At 39.7% G+C, this 19,527-nt stretch overlaps 1 protein-coding gene across 2 annotated transcripts in view; it reads left to right on the forward strand.

Annotated features, from left to right (window-relative positions):
* DIS3L2 (DIS3 like 3'-5' exoribonuclease 2) overlaps positions 1–19,527 on the forward strand; it is a 230,714-nt gene that overhangs the window by 117,947 nt on the left and 93,240 nt on the right. For both annotated transcript variants that reach the window (XM_075268480.1, XM_075268481.1), the window contains one exon: positions 15,948–16,027. In XM_075268480.1, coding sequence (XP_075124581.1) covers positions 15,948–16,027 — 80 coding nt within the window. The remainder of the gene's footprint in view (positions 1–15,947; positions 16,028–19,527) is intronic.

Below are 19,527 nucleotides of genomic sequence, written 5' to 3' on the forward strand. Positions count from 1 at the left end.
AAATGGCTAGATCTACTGGGAAGGCTGTGAGCACAGAGTGCCATTGTTACAAAAGCACTTCAGTTATCAATATCACAAGCCCAATATAAATATCCCCCCCATCCCCAATCTTTTCTTCACCACTGAATACTCTGTACTTGATCCTCAGCCATGTTAAGCCTGCTCAGTGTTTTTTTTTTTGTTTTTTTTTCTGTTAGGGCTGCACCATCCATGAAGTGAAGTGAGCCGCAGGCATTGCTTTTTCCTAGGGCTGCAGTTGAGCCTTTTGTCATGTGTCCTGTACAGCCCCTCACACTTGTACATTCCTGTGATCTATAGCAATCCAAACTTGCCTTGTTGTGGGCAGGAAACTCCTGCTTTAGATGGGATCTCTGCCGCACCGTTCCTTAGTAATACCGGTTTTTACTGGTATGTAAATTAGTTCTCTGGCAGTGATGGGGGCGGGCCCCAGTGCTGAAAATGCCCCACTGCTGCCCAAGAACAGGATCCTGCGCCGCCTCTATCTTCTGCTGGATCCTCCCCTTCTTTCTTCGGCGGCTTCACCTCTGTCGGCTCTGACACTAGTAGAGCTGACTGCGCATGCGCGGCCATAGTTCCGAGGCATTGCGCGCATGTGCAGTCGGCTCTACTAGTGTCTCAGTGGCAGAGCCAACTGCGCAAGTGTCAGAAGAAAGACGAAGAAAGGTGAGGATCCAGCAGAAGACAGAGGCAGCGCAGGATCCTGTTCTCGGGCAGCAGTGGGGACGCCCTCATCGCATTTTCAGCGCTGGGGCCTGCCCCCATCGCTGCCAGAGAACTAATTTACATACAGGTAAAAACCGGTATTACTAAGGAACGGCGCGGCGGAGATCCCATCTAAAGGTAAGACGAATAGCCTTTCTAAAGGCTATTCCGACGTGTTAGCCACAGAAAAAAGATTTTTTAATGGTAAAATCCCTTTAAGGTCAGGTCAGTTTAATGGCCAATCGAGCACAGTGATACTGTGGTTATTAAACCAAGTATTGGTAATTTTCGCAGTGTGGACAGGTGCCAAGTCCTGTTGGAAAATGAAAACTTAATCTCTAAAATGCTTGTCAGCAGAGGGAAGCATATGAAGTGCCCTAGAATTTCCTGGTAGACGGCTGTGCTGACTTTGGTTTTGATAAAACACAGTGGACCTACACCAGCAGATGACATGGCTGCCCAAACAATCACTGGTTGAAGAAACTTCACACTAGACCTCAAGCAGCTTGGATTGTGTACAGCGGCCTCTCCGCTCTTCCTTCAGACTCTGGGACATTGATTTCCAAATGAATTGCAAAATTTACTTTCATCTGAAAACACCTTTGACCACTGAGCAACAGTCCATTACTTTTTTTTTTGATATTCTAAGTTATTGAGATGCACTAGTATGTCCAGACAGTCTGCTCTTAGGCCACGCCCTTTTTTTTTTTTTTTTTTTTTGAGGTGTGAATTGAGTAGAAAGAAGTAGGTGTTCCCATTTATATTTTCCATTCCTATAATAATAATGGTATAATACATTTTTATTTATATAACTCCAACATATTCTGCAGCGCTGTACAATTTGTAGGGTTCAAATACAGACAGAAAGATACATAACAAAGAGTCATTTCACACAAGGGGACTGAGGGCCCTGCTCGCAAGAGCTTACAATGAGGTAGAGGGGGTGACACGAGGTAGCAGGGGTGGCATTACTTATACAGAGGTCAGACCCTTTTGTATTAGAGGTGACTGTCATTACACAAACATAACACTTACAGAACTGAAAACTTAGAAAAAAAATTAGAGAAGTTATAGCGTGAACATTTCAACACAAAATACTGCATTTTTTTGCTAGTTTCACATTGATTTCTACAAAAGCAGCCGCCTTCAGGTTGGATAATATTTCTGGCAGATAAATTTATGCATGTTTTGTTTTAAAATCCACTTTTCTTTGGTTTTACTCTTGGGAGTGTGCACACTACCATTGGTGACCGTAATGTTCCCTACTAGTGTCCTTTACAAGATTTTAATGGACACTAGCGGCACCATCATCAATCTGTTGATTTCAATGGGATTTTCTGGTGTCCGTTAGTGACCGTAAGTGTCAGTTTACACCAAATCATCACATGTCCGTTATTTTTTGCGGACACAAAAATTGAAGGTACAGGACTTTTGTATCCATGAGTAGTAACGGTTTTATGACTGACTTCAAGCGTCTGTTATTGTTTTACATTAATGCCTGAGTAATCGACGGGCGTCTGTTATACAGTGTAAAAATGGACACTGATGCTAATGTAACAGTTTTAAAGGGGACTTTAACATCAGTCCGTTTAATATCCGTTATGGTAGGTGTCCATTGTGTGTGGCTGCTCTTTATTTTTTTTAACGGACATGTAACCTGCAATAGAAATGCCAGTATTTTGCAATGCAAAAGGGGGTCTAATAAATGCCCACAAATCTTTTAAAAGTTTTCCAGAAAAATAAAAAATTAGTTGTGTGTGTGTGTGTAAAATATAAATATATATATATATATATATATATATATATATATATATATATATATATATATATATGTATATAATGTGTGTGTATATATCTATCAATATTATTTGCTTTATATAACTGGTGTGAGTTTGCACGACACAACAGACATTATGGCAATGTATAATTATTCCTTCCAGACATTGACCTGTACATTTCTATGTGTACCCACATCAACCCTATCCATAGATTTCAGTAGTAAAACTGCACTGCTGCTTTTGAGAAATGTGAGATTTATGTGCAGTCATATTATAAAGCGGCAGTTTCTGTTAGTAAGTTCTTACATATTCTGACTTAAACATAGTGTAGGATACATATTAAAATTATTAGTATCCTCCATTTGTACACAGCAGTATGTCATCCTTATTCTGAACTGAATTTTCACTGCTTGCTACATTTAACTCACCGTTTGAAAGCTGAAGTTACCGTAGTTTCGGAGTGGTTTCATTGCCTAAAAAATCAACTAGAAAAGTGAGATTACGGACTGATAGAGCACAGAACAGAAGAACTAGCAGGGCTAGAGAAGAACATTGCTGGCCCTTTGTGACACTGCTTAAACCATTGCACAGTAAAATTGGCTTTTCATAGTTTGGACTCCAAATTCCAAAATCCATTAATGGCTATGTATTACAGATGGGTAATTTCTATATATTTTTCTTTAACAAGAGAATAATGAATTGATGTGGAACATGGTATATTGAAAGTACCAACTTTTCTTAATTTCCCCTATCTATTATATTCCAAACAGTAACTCAATATGTGAGACCTCTTTGGGACCATTGCTCACACTTAGAATTGGCGCTTAGACTTTTGCTTGCTTTACATTTTCCAGTTGCTTGGCCTTCCCGTGTTTTTACTTTTTTTTTTTCTTTTTTTTCTTTTTTTTTTTATATATTTTTTTTTCCTTCCTCAATGTCTGTGCCAGTGAACAATTTTATTATTATAAACAGGACATTGTATTCGCTTTTTAAGGAGAAATCTGAGGCAGGAGGTAAAATTACATTCGGCGCTTTTTCAGCTGCCAAAATAGAAAACAATGAACTAAAAATAGCAAGCGTAGGAGAACAGGGAAAGATGGCAAAGCCAGAGGTCCACTTTTTAAACTGTTTTGGCCCCAGGAGAAGGGTCATACTTAAGATTTGGGCTGAACTATCCAGAAGAGGAAATTACGAAGCCTTGTGCTAATAAACCCAGGGATATTCACTTGTAGACTTTTGGAACACCCCACTGGGTATTACTTTTCTGTACTGTATGGACAGGTGGCCTGTTCACACCAATTTTAGGTTTTAGCTACTGTGATGCAAGGGGGAGACCTACCAGGTAGTTGCTTGCAACTATAGCATGCAAAAGGATAATAAAAAAAAAATATATATATATATATATATATATATATATATATATATATATATATATATATATATATATATATTATAATATATTTGAATACAGATAAAGTTTGATATATACTTTGAGCTGACCTATGGACTATGATTTTGGTAATTTTGTATTACAGGGGATTACAAATCTTATTGTTTTGTGCAAGGGGCTTTGAAATGCAGGTTAAAGAGCACACTGGCCAATACACTTCAGAGCACTATTGGCTGAACATTTCCTTGGCTTACAGCTATCTCTTCCCAGCCCTTATACAATATATGTATATAGGAGAATGGTGCATGCTCTTAAACAGTGGAAGTGGGAAAACCTCCAGTCAAGTGTCTGACAGTGACTTTCTTAACCTGAAAATAAAAGGGTAGGGCATGTTGAAACCTAGAAGTTTGACTTTTATTTATTTATTTTTTTAATTTTTTTGAAAGAATATTGGGACACTCCCATACAAATTAGCCAGTCCCACCAAATCAACAGGTTTACTTCATAGTCTAAATGGCATTACCAGCTTAAAGACCTCTTCAGCACCTTGACCATCTTGAGTTCTTTGCAACTGTTAATGGGTGACACGCCACTGATTCCAGCATACTCTAGCTCCCACCGTTCCTGAGCAATCACTGCAGTTAGTTTTGGAGCCTGATATGCTATGTAGTCTATGTACAGTCAGGTGGGCAGTGTCAGACAGGAGCAGACGAGGGTGTGCAATTCTGAACTCCAATCAGAGTTGGACATTATCTGACATATTACAGGGGTTCAGGACTAGTTGTCAGTGGGAAAAGCATTTGATAAGCAACTGTTGAAATTATGTGACTGCCTTAAATATTAGAATAAGGTCGTTAGTGTGGGAAAAAAACCAAACTAAAAAAATAAAGACCTTTTTGTGAATTTTAGAATGTATTCAACATTAAACCTTTTTAGTGAGGGTTAAAATCCTGCTGCTGCTTCTTACACAATTTCTAATAACATACAGTACCCTCCCCTCGTTTAGTTCACAAAATGCCTATCGCAGTTAAGTAACTAGTTATCTTGTGTTTCGCACAATTAGCTAAGGTGTAGCCAGTGTGCTACAAACAGCCTTAGGCTAGGTTCACATCTCTGCCTGGTGTCCACCTGCTTGCAGTTTTAATAATAAAAAAAAAAAAAAAAAAAAAATTGTACAAAAAGGGTTCCAAACTGTTACACAGCAGATACCCAAATCCGTCCTTTTAGACTGTTATTCAATGGGTGTCCTGTATTTTTTTTTTTTTTTTACTTCTTACCCCTGCTTCATTCTGAGCATGTACAGAGGGGGAAAAAAGGATTGCAAAACGGCACACAAACTGATTGCTTTCAGTTTGTATTCCGCTTTCCATAGACCTGAATGTTGCTGTCCGTCTTGAATTTTATTTTTTGAGCCGAGAAAAAGTACGGCAAGTCAGACTTTTCTCTCTGTTCAAAGGAGAGCACAGATACCAGACGGAAAGGCTCCAAATGCAGACCTGCAGATGCTTTTTGCAACCCATTTAAATCAATGGGTTTTAAAACTAACCGTTTGAAATCAGCTCTTGAGGATTTTGAGACTGATTTCGTGGGGAGAGGCAAACGCAGATGTGAAGCCAACCTTAGCTGCTGCTCGTCACACAGGACAGAGGAACAAATGTCCCAAAGTGCATCTTTGTCTTGCCGTCATAATTTTTTGCATTTCTGCATACTCATGCAGAACCTTTTAATAGAGAAGTTTAGGAAAAATTTTAAAAAATAAATATATACCATTGAAAAATATAAACAGATTACATAAGTAAAAATATTATTTTCATAACCCTTGAAAAATAAACCTTGTGAAACCATAGGAAAGGGTTAATAAGCTAGTGTCACCGTATAGGAATAATGCCGACTTCAGAGACCAGTGATGTCATGACCAGCTTTTAAAGGGGTATTCCAATGACTCTTGTTCACTAACCTGCAGGCTGTTGTGCTCTCTTCACTTACTGCTTTTCTTGGCACATAGGTGGGCGGGGTTTCACTTGCACGGGATTGGTTGTAATTGAATTACCACAGTGTGAAGCTGATGTAGCAGAGCTGGATTTGAGTCAGTTTGCATTACATACAGAGGTAACGGACTCCCCATCTCAGCCCTTATCAGCCAAATTCAATTAAACTGACTGATAAGAGCTCAGAAACCCCAGAGCTCTCACCTCCCCTATCTGAGAAGCTCCACTACTTATCAGACACAAACTGCTCAGAGCTGCTCCCAGCCCCTCCCTCTCCCCCTGAGAGCAGGCAGCTACATCACTTGAGAACTGAGCAGATAATCCCAAGGGCCATAGAAACGGAGTGTAAACAATGAAGTTAATTAAATTAAGATAGTGGCCAAACAAAGCAGTTTTGATAAAGCAATGTATTTAGGAAAAGTTTTAAATCCACATAGACTAGCAGGATAGATGGGTTCCTTGTGATGGGACAACCCCTTTAATAATGCATTATAGTAACAGGCAATGCAGACAATGAAATCAGTGTTGTTAGTACACAATGTCGTAGTAGGACAGAATAAACCCTGATATGAGCGGCTATTGGTCCTTCTCTTAACCTACTGCCTTGTTGCAGCATTAGCTTCTATTTAACCTATAGGTACACCACTGTATAAAATGTCCTGGTCTATAGCTTTTGAGGAAAGTATATTTATTTAGCCTTTTGTGCACCATAATAACTAACACATGATAGACTTGAGCTACTTTTAAAAATGAGTCAATAAATCTTTGTGACCAAATATAATATATTTTACTCTCACACTTTTTCCCCTTGCTTTTTTTTTTTTTTTTTTTTTTTTTTTTGAATTGAGAAATTTGTGCAGTAAATGTGAGATGGAGCAATCTAAAAAGAAAAGTTATGGAAAAAAAGATATTCCTTATAAAGTGCATGTAAATGGAAAATTTGAGGAATTGTTTGGTGGGTAGCTTTTCCAAGACCAATTGATTGCATCTTGATAAATGGTGTATTTGTCACATTGAGTGGCGAAATATATTTGAGAACTTCACTTTAAAAAAAAAAAAAAAAAAAAAAAAATTCCTAAGGCAACAGTTTTTCATTTGCAAGTATAAACACAACATTGCTCTTTTTCAATTAGTTTCTAGCTTTCTGCAGTTTTCAGCTTAGTTACTTAGCAGATGATAAAGGCTTGGATGCTGCTGCCACAATCAGGATAAATGTAGGCTGTTTTTCTCATCAGTTTCTGTAGGTCATTGTAGTTTCCACCTAACAAGTCCTGACGTTTCCGAGCTGTTGGACTTGATTTTTGTATAGCCTTGAAGTAGTTCCAGTCTGTTTCCATGTCATCAAAGTTCACATAAGTGGCTTTCTATGGTTTTATAACTGATTTTACCTTTTATTCTTATAGTAGCTTTAAATGTACACAAATATTCAAGGCAGCGTTGCATACAAGGGAAGAAAAAGGGCATTTTTTAATTATTTTTTTGCATTTAATATATTAAGAAATATGTTTCTCACAAATAGATAAATAGCCAAATGTCCATCAGTCATAAATAGAGATGAGCTACCGTAATGTCTGGGAATAGATGGAGTAGAGGGCCATTTTCCACAAAATGCAATGTAAAGAGAAACCCCATGCTATATTCAAGAGGTTTCCTTATTAAAGGTTTGACTACTAAGACTCCTGTCAAAGGTCTGTAGAAATCTCTAGTCTAGAGCCATGGTTAAGTTATCCAGCGTATACCCATTCCTAAACCAAGTGTTTTATCATAAGTGCGATCAAACGACTGGACCGATCTTCACCAAATTTGGCACACAAGTACATCAGGTGTCCGGGAAGGTTTTAGACTGTCTAGACTCTTTATGACTTACCGTTCCTGAGGTACAGTATTTCCAAAAATGGCCTGCATTAGCCAGTAGAAGCTTGCAAGTCTTTCACTCATGTTCCAACTGCCATACACAGTCACATGTCCCTTGTCAGTAAATAGAAGCTCGCAGGCACTTATTCTCCACATTCACTCAGCTTTACTCCAGGTTTCCATAACAACCCAACCTTTTGTCTTCATTGCTGTAGGTCAGCTTTAAAGGTGCAGGGCGCTGTGGATGACATTTTTACACAAGGTCACATACACACAGCTTTACTTCAGGCTTCCATAACAACCAATCACAGGTTTTTCACTCCTATCCAAACTGCACTTGTACTTGATCATATGACACTTATGGACCAATGGAAACTTGCAGATTCTTCAGTCTTGACCTACACACAACTTTACACCGTTTCCATAGCAAGCTATTTAGGACCTGTATTGGTCAATAGCAGTTCGCAAATCCTTAAATATTCAGTCGTATGACGTGTATCAGCCAATGTAACTTCACATTTCATTTTACCAAGTTTCCATAAAAAACAGCCATAAATGGACTGTAGCTATACTGCACTGCCTTACTAGATGTTAGCATTCTTAGAAATTGAAACTTATTTAAACTACCCACAAATGACGTACAAAATAGACCAGTGCTAATTCTTATGGGGCCACTACACAACAAAAAAATGAAATATACCCGTGCAAATCCAAGTGCTTCTGCTAGTTTCCAATATTAAGCAGTGTTGGTGTATGTGTCCATGCTGCTTCTGAATGATTAAGATGGAGTTGGTTGGGACTCTAGTTTTGTGCATTATATGGTAGTTGGCAAAGCAACTAGTTTGTTCCTGGAGAGGGGAAAACTACTAAATATTCAGGATATAAGTCATATAATGGACAGAAATGGGGTTTACTACTTATCATGAAGTGTCACATAAGTAATAATGTCATGTTGGTATAATTAATAATTGCAAAAAAAAAACAAAAACCTGTGACAATGCCCTCCTAGACCATGACCAAGATAATGTACATACAAAATTTGTGGAGGAATTCCGATTTTCCTACTAATGCATCTGACCACAATGAGTTACTTACGAAAAGTTCCAGTTTTAAATATGGGCATTTAATGTTCTCCTTCAGTATGGATGTCTATGGCCACCATTGGTTGCATGGTTACATTGTATTGTGGGATGTGATTGTGACTAAGGTGCTAGAAATTTCTGGCTGAGATGTCAGTGTTAGAGATTTTCATGACAACGAATTGACCACATTATACGCTAATTTAGATTTGTCTTTTTCAAAATATCAAAAAATCTGTTCAGTGTTAACTGCCCTTGACAGCAAATCTGTAAGCAATCGGTTGGATTAGATTGTACAGGCTTCCAAATGGACCTTCTTCTGGAATGGTTTATTATTGTAGTGGAGTAATACATTAGTAAGGACACTGTCAGTTTTCTCACCTGGAGCAGAACCAGCCATTGAAATTCAAGGCGGGTTTATTCAGTAGAAAATAAACACACAAGGAATTAAACAGAGTAGTCACGTTCTAGAGACTTAAAATTGTGAAATTAACAAGGTGTTTCCTTCTAATTTTCATGTATGAATTTGATGGCGAAGCCCATTGGCAGCATATTGGGTCTCCATATTCTCACTTTTCCTGTGGTGGGTGGGTATTCTCATCATGTATAGTTTTTGTGTTTAAAGGTTAAACCCATATTTTTTTTTTCAATACTGTATGATCAAATCTCAATACAGTTGTATATGCTTTCCAATTTTTTTCCCCCATATGCTTTATTAAATTTGAAAAAAACGGTAGAATTGCCTTTATAATGTGCAGTGATACTTTTTTTTTTTTTCAGAGTAGCAGTATCTGGATACAAAATTCTCAGGTGCTTTATGCTAACTTTTGCAACATGACCCCCACTCTAAAAAAAAAAAAAAAAAAAAACAAAAAAAAAAAACACCCTTTTTACATAGGTTATTGGAGTGTACAAGCAACAAGCCCCACGTAAGGGTATGTACGCGCCGCGGAATTTGTATTCCGCACGGCTAGCCACGACGGGATGCCGATGCAATGCAAATAATGCGCCTAATCAGGAGGGACCCTCGTGCCACGGCTAAACCAGCTGCGGAATCTGCAGCAAGAAGGGTTGTCTTGCTTCTTTTTTTCCACTACTGACTATTCCGCGTCAAAATACGCGGCCAAAAAACTGTGTGAACAAGCCCTAAGCATGGCAGCAGTCAAGAATAACTTGTTTACCTGCTTGTATTTTTATGCTAGCTTTTTGTGGTAGGACATTTCCTAGTGTAAAAAGTGAATGCACTATTGTCCATATACAGACTGGCTCAGGGTAAACAGTTATAGAACTAGTTCATTGAATTACTAAATTACTGCGGTCCGGAAATGGTTAAAATAAGACCAATATTGCAGCCCTAGCCCCCACAACTCATGTTTAAAGTGACTGCCATCTCTCCAGTCTCCCCGGACATATCCCGCTCTGCACGTTGCTCAAATCCCAAGCAGGAGTTCATCCTTTCAAGCAAGTTGAAAACTCCTCATATTGGTCAGTGCTTGTTACATAGCACGTGTATAAAAGGGCTTTCAGTTCAGTTACCTTATTCTAAGCAGGCAAAGAATATTTGCGCTGGTCTATGTTTTGCTGCTTCTGGATTAAATCATAATGGCATGCATGTTTTTACCTTGGTTCCGTTTATTCTTTAGATCTTTCAACATAATAAAATGTGTATATATGACAGATCCCTTCCTACAAGTATGGCGCACAGGCTTCTCCATTCCTTCAAACCTGTTTGTTCTCTGGCCTTTTAGTAAGTTACATGGTGATAATAATTCTGAAGATAGTTACTGGTGGCTTTTTATAGGTTTATCTATTCCCTTCTAGCACTCGGTTATGGTACGTAAACAACGTCTTCTGATGGTGGGTTCACACTAGGATTTGGCTTTACATTCTTCGTGTCCGCTTGGGGACCCGAAAAAAACCAAAGCTAATCCGCTTAAAAAGCAGTTACTTGCAAAACCCCATAGATGGGGCCCGAAAAATGTGAATTCTGTTCCCCATTGTGCATATTGTAAAGCGGAATGGGGAACACAATCAGAGTGCTCAGAGCGCAGGTGTGAACATACCCTGAGACAGCAACTTTGTGTGAGCAGAAAATTCTTCTATGCAAGTCTCTTGGACAAAATGGAGAAACTATCTTCCTGTCCACTCACTGCAGACACTGGAGCATATTTTAGGAAGATTAGCATTTCACACACCATTCTTTAAAGGGCTAGAAAGAGGCAAGACATGTTTGTTTGGTTTACCAAGAGGCTCTGGTCTCTTCATAAAATAGTCATCTATGCATCAGAACCTAAATCTACATTAGTCAGCATCTGGCGTATATATTTCCTATAGGACTCCTACCCTACACTTATTAGAATTCAGACCAGTTTTCTGGTGGTAGTGTCCCCTTCCGAGCCTGCCCTGCTCTGCCCACATTTGTTGGAAGTGGCGAGTGAAGCATAGAATGGGGGATGTGGTGCACATTTAGAGCAAGAATAGTCCTTGTGCAAAGTGTCCACCACAATATGGCCCCATCTACACCAGAACACTGTCGGAGGGATTGATAAATTTCCCTGTATTGTCAGTTGGCGAGTGTGATTTCTGGTCACATGACACAACTGAGGAACTCACAAATGAAGCCATCAGTATCTAGATGGCTTTCTCTGCAATGTATAATCATGTACTCTTCTCGTGGGCCAGAGTGGAGTGCCTTCTGGGAGAACTTTCTTAAATTTTCCTAATAAAATTGACTTAATGTAATTTAATATACTAGGGCTGTTATTTCTTGGTCTGACCCCTTATAAGGTTCAGTGTTGGCTTATACTTTATGTAGGTCTTTAATGCTACATGTTAAAACTGCATATTACTGGACTGTACAGGGAAATTTTGATACTCAATCACTTGTTGCTCTGCAGCTGCTATCTGAAGCTAATATTGGGATTATGTTTTCTGTACTAGAAAGCAGAATGTAGCTGCGAAAAAAGACAGAGGTAAGACTTGATTTAGTCGAAGACCTGAACAATGGAAGTGACGTCAAGAACAAATTGTCAAGTATATGTAAAGTTTATTGACAAGTCTGTGCTTTTACAGTTTTGGGACAGGATTGTTTTTTTTTTTTTTTTTTTTTGTTTAATGCCTGATAATTCAAGATCTATATATATATATATATATATATATATATATATATATATATATATATATATATATATATATATATATTTTTTTTATTTTTATCTTTTTTCCTGAATTCAGTATTAGGAGAGTTTTACGTAGGTGATCTCAGTGGGGTCCGGTATCACTGCAGATCAGCTTTGCACTGACTTCTTCACTATCTGCATTGTATGTACCGTATTTTCCGGACTATAAGGCGCACATAAAATACTAGAATTTTCTCAGAAATTGCAAGTGCGCCTTATAGTCAGGTGCGCCTTATATATGGATCTGTCCTACCTCTAATGGAAGATGCAGAAACTCAATTTGAAGCTGTCTCTTCCCCAATACAACTGGTTGGGTCCCGGTCATGCTGTGGCTGGTCTCTCCGCCGCGCCGAAGTGACCGCTCCGTGACTGCTGCACTCTGTGGCGTGATGTTAGGACAGCGTCCGGCCATGTTGGCTGCTGGTCACGCCCCCTCGCTGCCTTACGTGTTCTTCACAGCAGTCTGTTGTGTCCCCGCCTAGTTTCTGTCTCACACTGGAGAGCTGGGAGCGCATCATCCCCTGGAGCTGCTGATGCTTCTGTCCCCTGTGTCACCCTATATGGTGCGCCTTATAGTCCAGTGCGCCTTATATATGAACCTAGATGCCTTAGCAGGCATTTTTTTACAGGTGCGCCTTATAGTCCGGTGCGCCTTATAGTCCGAAAAATACGGTAGTTTAATTTGTAGGTGCCATCCAATGTGGTAACACCCTGAAATTACATTGCAGATGCACTATGAATCAGATGTTTGCATAAACACCATAGCCCCTTCACACACCTGATTATTAACGATCCATGGTATCAGACCCTCCCCTCCCTCCAAGAAAAAAACAACAACAAAAAACTTATCTGGAGCATAGGTCAAATAATTTTAACTCCATTCTGTTTTATTAGTTTAAAGGGGTTGTCTAATTTCTAATAGCTGCTGACAGAACTCTAAGACACAGAGTTCCGATCAACATGCCCCAACGCAGCAGTGATTGACAGGTTTCCTTGTTTAACACAATAAATCACTCTGGGGGCAGGATAACAGGACTCCCTGACAGTCCTAGGAATCATACCAGGATTATTTTTATCAGGCCATAAAATGTTACCATATTTTTTGGACTATAAGACGCACCGGACCATAAGACCCACCTAGGTTTTAGAGGAGGAATATAGGGGGAAAAAATTGAATAAAAAAAAAAAGGTAAAATATTTAATATATGGGAGTTGTAGTTTTGCAACAGCTGCAAGGCCACATTGACAGGTGCCCCCTCAGCTGTACAGGGACGCATAGGGTGTTGTGTGGTTTTTTTTTTTTTTTTTTTTTTTTTTTTTTGCAGGGACAAATGTAAATTTTAGCTATACCGTTTTGGGAAACATCTAGACTGCAATAGCACGATGGATACTGGGGAGGGTTAGCGCAACCAGGGCCTGCAGCATCATCCCACTCCTGCTGCTGGTGGAAGAAGTTTGGTGATGCTGCAATCCCACTCTTCCATCCCACCCCCTCACCAAAACAGCCTCGTTTGGGCTATAAAACACAACCCCATTTTCCTTTCATATTCGGGGAGAGAAGTGCATCTTATAGTCTGAAAAATACAGTACTTTTTAATGCTAATTAATACATCATTTTGGTCAATATTATGAAATGTGAATACAGAGGATAAATCTTGCATAATTTAAATGACTATTTTCTTGTCTTGGTGAAAAAAGATACTGGTGACCAGGCCTCTAATCCTCCTGTATTCCTTTTCATGTAAGCCTTTTGCAAAAGCCTAATCCTTCATTTCAGATCAAAGCAGTTGATATTGGCAACAGAGCTTTAAATGTAGCATTTGGAGTATGCAAGGTTGGATCACATTGCAGAAGATCTAATAAGTAGAGGTTTTGGTTAAGAGCTGGTCTTTAAGATCAGCCAAGGTGGTACTTGCTGCCAATCCATACTTCACTTGTTTCTTGGAGAGGTGAGTTTGACAAAGGAATACTACGCAATTGTTGCAGATTCTAATTTTAAGGTTAAATTTGTCAGTAATGTAATTCTTTGCTGACCTTGCAGTGTTTAGTACATCTTTACATGAACTTAAAACTGTAATAATCCAACAGTTTTGACAATAGAAGTGAATAGTGTTTTATTGCAAATGTTAAACCAAGACTTGGTTAGCTATGTGTTAAAAATGTCCAAACCAGGCTGTCTATCTGGCAACAAGGAACAGCCTGTTCTTCCTTATATTTTCAAGCCAGGGCTTTGCGATTTATTTCTTAGTAACAGGGACACAACTGAGTGTTTTCACACTTGGCATTCACCTGATTATCTTCTTCTCATTGGTGATTTAGCTGCTTGTTCATAAGGATTTTGCTTATAACCACTATATTCTTATAACAGAAGTCACTTCATGTACCGGCTTCCAGCTGAGCCTGTGCTTATACTTTAAGCAGCCATTCTCGAGTGGCTTGATGGTTGATGCCTCACTAATGTCTTGCCCTGTTTTAGGCTGAAGCCCCATCTTGTGAAAAATACTGCATTTTACAATGCCTGCGAAAATTCAATGAAAAATGCTGCTGTTTGTTTTCTGCAGTGATTTCTGGGGCCTTAGCCTTAAAGGGTTTTTTTCAGGCTAAATGATCACCTATACTTAGGAAAGCTCATCAAAGGTCGGCAGGGGTCAGACAGCTGGTGGTTTAGCTGCTTGAAGAGGCTGCAGTGTTTGTCATTAGCACTTCTGCATCTTTAATACTTACCCATCACATCACCTTCTCTACATCTAGGTGTAGCAGCTCACCCCATTCACTTAAATCAATCAGACCAGGCTGTGATCAGGAAGTGCAACTGCTGCTACCAATGGCTGATCTGTGGGGGCCCTGAGTGTCTGATCCCCACAGATCTGTAAGTACGTGAAAACTCTAAGCTGAGGCCCCTCATAATGGAAAAGTGTGTTTTGGGGGTTTTTTTTGGCTTCAACAGGAATGGGACATATATAGAAAGCACAAAAAAGGAACACATTTTCTTAACTTGGGGCCTTAGCTGCATTTTTTCTTTTTTTAAAAAAAAACAAAACAAACAAACCCAGAAGTGTAATGGGGCTTGGGCTCAAAAAGCAGCAAAATCTGCATCAAAAGGCAGCTTTTCTGCAATGTGGGGCTTTAGCCTTAAAGAAAACTTTAATTGCCTACCTTGAACATTTTGTCTTATTTACTCTCTGCAACTTTGTGCAAATATGTTTTGTAGAATGTTTTTGCTGATTAAAACACAAACCAATATGGTTTTGTATAAGTAGTGTTTTCTTGCATGTAAATGAATCTAAAGCAGTGATTCCCAACTGGGGGTGCAGTGGGGGACCCCCAGAGGTGCCACAACAATATGGTGGGGGAAATGATCACTTGCCTCCTTTTACCTGCATCCTAAGCCTATGTAGTTAAATCGAACAATACAGCAGGAAGGTTTAAGCTTCCCTGGTCTATTAGGCTGAGTACACACAGGGTATTTTATATAAGATAGCGGCCAAACAAAGTAGTTTTGATAAAGCAATGTATTTAGGAAAAGTCTTAAATTCACATAAACTAACAGAATAGATAGGATGCTTTTCATGACACAACTCCTTTAAGTTAGACCATTCTATTTTGCCCTGAGACCATCACAGAGCATGTGTTTCCCCAAGGTCATAACTGCAGGTATTGTTTACATGGGCAGCCATGTTGCATAGACTTGAACTCATAAATGTTGCTATCGATAATACAGAAAGTGAGCATCACAGTGCCTGGCATCTCAATGGAAACAACCACTCTTTGGGTATGGCCAGTTGGTTAAACCATTGACTTTGAGACAGTGGGTAACCCCTTTAAGTAAAGTGTGTGTTGGAGAATAGTTTTTTGTTTCATGGTTTTTTTGTTTACTTCGTTTTAGGGCATCATGCAGAATCCATATACTCTACACAGTTTTATAATACACACATTACTCTTCTTTCTTTTTGCAGGAAGGAGTGTATCTTCAGCATTGATCCTGCCACTGCTAGAGATCTGGACGACGCCTTATCCTGTAAACTACTCCCAGATGGTATAACTTTTTAAATATATATTTAATGTCTCTTACCTAGGTTTCTAAATGTGTCAATGGGATATTTGGGTCTTGAATATTGATAACTTATTCCAAAGTCCTGTGTTTTAAGAGCTCAAGGATCAGCTTCTACATATTGAAGTACCATTACACCACGTTTATCATTGTATCTGCTGAAAACTTCACATGGGAGTAGTTATCAAAACTGGTGCTTTCCAAGCTAGTCTTGATGATACCTGCCCCAGGAGAGCATATACCTACACCCATACTGAAATCCATGCTAGCCCGTTGCATAAGTAGATCTTGGTTATGTCATATATGAGTAAATTTAAGGCATATCACATTTTTATATTGAGAATAAATCTGGTGGAGTCAACGGCCCTGCCCCCTTTCAGTAGAATGGCAAGGGCATCATAACACCATTTGTTAAATTAAGGACTTGGTCTTATTGCTTGAAAGCTAATGTAGATTTAGTATTGGGGGGCACAGAACTCCATGTTGGGGGAGCAAGATGAATTTTTACGATCTTATGTATAAGACAGGGGGAACTACAAGTAACAACACAGATTACAGCCTGACACTGACTCTTCCTATGTAGCCTTCTAGTGATTTCTAGGGGGCATACAGGGTGATCATACCTCTTAAATTAGATGTATGTGCTTTCTGTTACATTACATTTGGGGAGTGCCTTTTTTCTAGTAAAGGAGTGAGCAGTTACACACCGACCACCCCAACACATAACAGGACATGTGCCAACTGTGACTCTGAAATGTTTAGACATCGGTATCATGCAGATTTTTGGACTATTAAATTCTGGCAAAGATTTGGATGTGTATGCATTCAGATATTGGCATAAGTGGAATGTGTGAATTTCTTGGATAGATAATAAATGTTAGCTACGGGAACCACTTTAGCTTTCTCTCATGCCACATAATGCCAAATCTTTCTGGTTCTCAATGTGCACCAGATTTTTGTTGTACCTGGATGAAAATCGGCACTTCAAAAATCTGAATGTAGTTGCAGTAGAGAACACTTTTTATCCCATATTACTGTAAATTTCATAAGTTACTTACCGGTAATTTTATTATAGTTCACCATTCAACTATATTTAGGTAAAGGGCTTTCCAAACATAAATGTGCCCTTTTCTGTACATGTTGGGATAAGCACTAAAGCACTAACTAATCTGTTGACTGGTTGTACATGAAAGTGCAATGTAAGGAAGGCATCACACTACCGTTGATATCTGTTCAGAAGGTGTCTGTTTTTTTATAAGAAAAAGACACAAATGGACCGTAACTGATGGCAATCAGCAGTGGCGTAACTAGGAATGGCGGAGCCCCTTGGCGAACTTTTGACATGGGGCCCCCCCCCATCCCAACTGACGCCGAAGACCTCGACCGAGCCCCTCCTCCGCACTCTATTATGTCCCTTACTGTCCCCTGCACACAGTATTAACCCCAATAGTGGCCCCTGCACACAGTATTAACCCCAATAGTGGCCCCTGCACACAGTTTTAACCCCAATAGTGGCCCCTGCACACAGTATTAACCCCAATAGTGGCCCCTGCACACAGTATTAACCCCAATAGTGGCCCCTGCACACAGTATTAACCCCAATAGTGGCCCCTGCACACAGTATTAACCCCAATAGTGTCCCTCTGTGGACACCCATAAACAATTATTATACTCTGGGGTCTTTTCAGACCCCAGAGTATAATAATCGGAGACCCGGGGAATAAAAACATTAAAAAAAAACAACCCACTGTTGCTTCTTACCTGTTCCCCGGCTCCTGTGCTGTGCTGTCCTCCTGTGCTGACCACCGCTCGCGTCCTTCGTTAATGACGTCGGACGTCACATGACCCGGGAAGCATGCCGGGTTCATGTGACGTCAGAGACGTCAGACAACAGTAGGACGGAGGCCTGGCAGGATCACGGAGAGGTAAGTAACAGTTTTTTATGTTTATTACCTCTCCCGATCCGCCGGTCATTATACTCGGGGGTCTGCAAAGACCCCCGAGTATAATGATAGCCCCTGTGGGGCCCGCGGTGTCACTTGCCGATCCCGGCCCAGCCAGGATCGGCAAATGAATAGGGCCCGTAACAGCCTATTTAAAAAAAAAAACGCAGCGGTAGCGGCTGTCACCGGGCCCCTTAATGGCCCGGGCCCTGTGGCAGCTGCTACTGCTGCTACCACGGTAGTTACGCCACTGGCAATCAGTTATTGTCCGTTATATGTCCATTGCCCATAGACCTCAATGTTTTAAAAAATAAAAAACTTAGTTTGTTTTTTCAAACTGACAGAAAAGTCCTACATGTAGGATTTTTTTTGCTGCTTGAAAACTGACATGATTGTAAATGGACACTAAAGGACACGATAAAAAATCCCATTGAAATGAATGGAAATTGCAAACGGACCAGCTATTGTCTGCTGATAAAATTTTGTACAGACAATAACCGCGGACACCAACAGCAGTGTGAACGCCCCCTAAGAGCACAGTGACAGTGTATATTGTCTGTAGTGCAGTGGATGTATTTGAGATGATGATATGGTCATGGCAGACTGAAACATTTGCTGTTTGTGATATATCCAGCAACAAAGATAAGGTTGTAATCAACTGATGATTTCACTTCATGTTCTGTGAAAAATTCCAGCAGTTTATTCTGATCTGCAGCGGGAGCCTCAGTATGTGGCAGCAGCCTTAGGCTAAGGCTCCACGTTTGGTAACCCTGCTTTTCATTCTGCTTCATCTGCTGTGTTTTTGATCCAAACCTAATAGTGGCTACAGAAGTAACTGGAAATATCTAGGAAGTTCTTCCCCCTCACCCTTCTTTTCAATCCACTCCTGGCTTTGGCTCAAATGTAGCAAAATCTGCAACAAAAAAATCTGCTTTTCTGCAGTGACTGTGGTTTGCTTTAGGGTGTGCTTATGTTAAGCTTTTCAGATGCAGTATTTCTAATTTCATTTTCTGTTGACTTCAGAGGATAGATGCTTTTTGTAAATTTATTTATTTATTTTTTTAAATACTAATAGGCCACCAGTATGTAGTGGTGATTACCTTAACCCATGCACAACAGAGATGGTAAAGGGAGTCTGTCAGCAATAACTTCAGGGCCGTTGCTAAGTTTGTTTGGACCTTTGGGCGACAGAGCCTCAAAAGTTCCCTTTGTGGTGTAATTCATGCAACTGCATGGTTTTTGTTCAAAAGCACCACAGGAAAAATACCTAAAATTGGGTCTCTGGGTTGTTGTTTTTTGCTGAAGCAAGCCTGATTGAATGGACTGTGATATAGAAGATAAGTACGTACAACTCTATATAATTGTAATACAGAGGTAGTATATAAGCGTTAGGCCCCATTCAGACTTTGGAGAATCTAATCAGCTGCAGAATCCATGGCAAGATTGAATAAGACACTATTTTCAGCATCCTGAGGTCTAAATCTGCTGCTGATTTTGGGGCGAAATCAATACTGCCATGTGAATGGGGCCAAATATTGATAA

The sequence above is a fragment of the Leptodactylus fuscus genome, chromosome 3 (assembly GCF_031893055.1).
Source record: "Leptodactylus fuscus isolate aLepFus1 chromosome 3, aLepFus1.hap2, whole genome shotgun sequence".
In the NCBI taxonomy this organism is placed as follows: Eukaryota; Metazoa; Chordata; class Amphibia; order Anura; family Leptodactylidae; genus Leptodactylus; species Leptodactylus fuscus.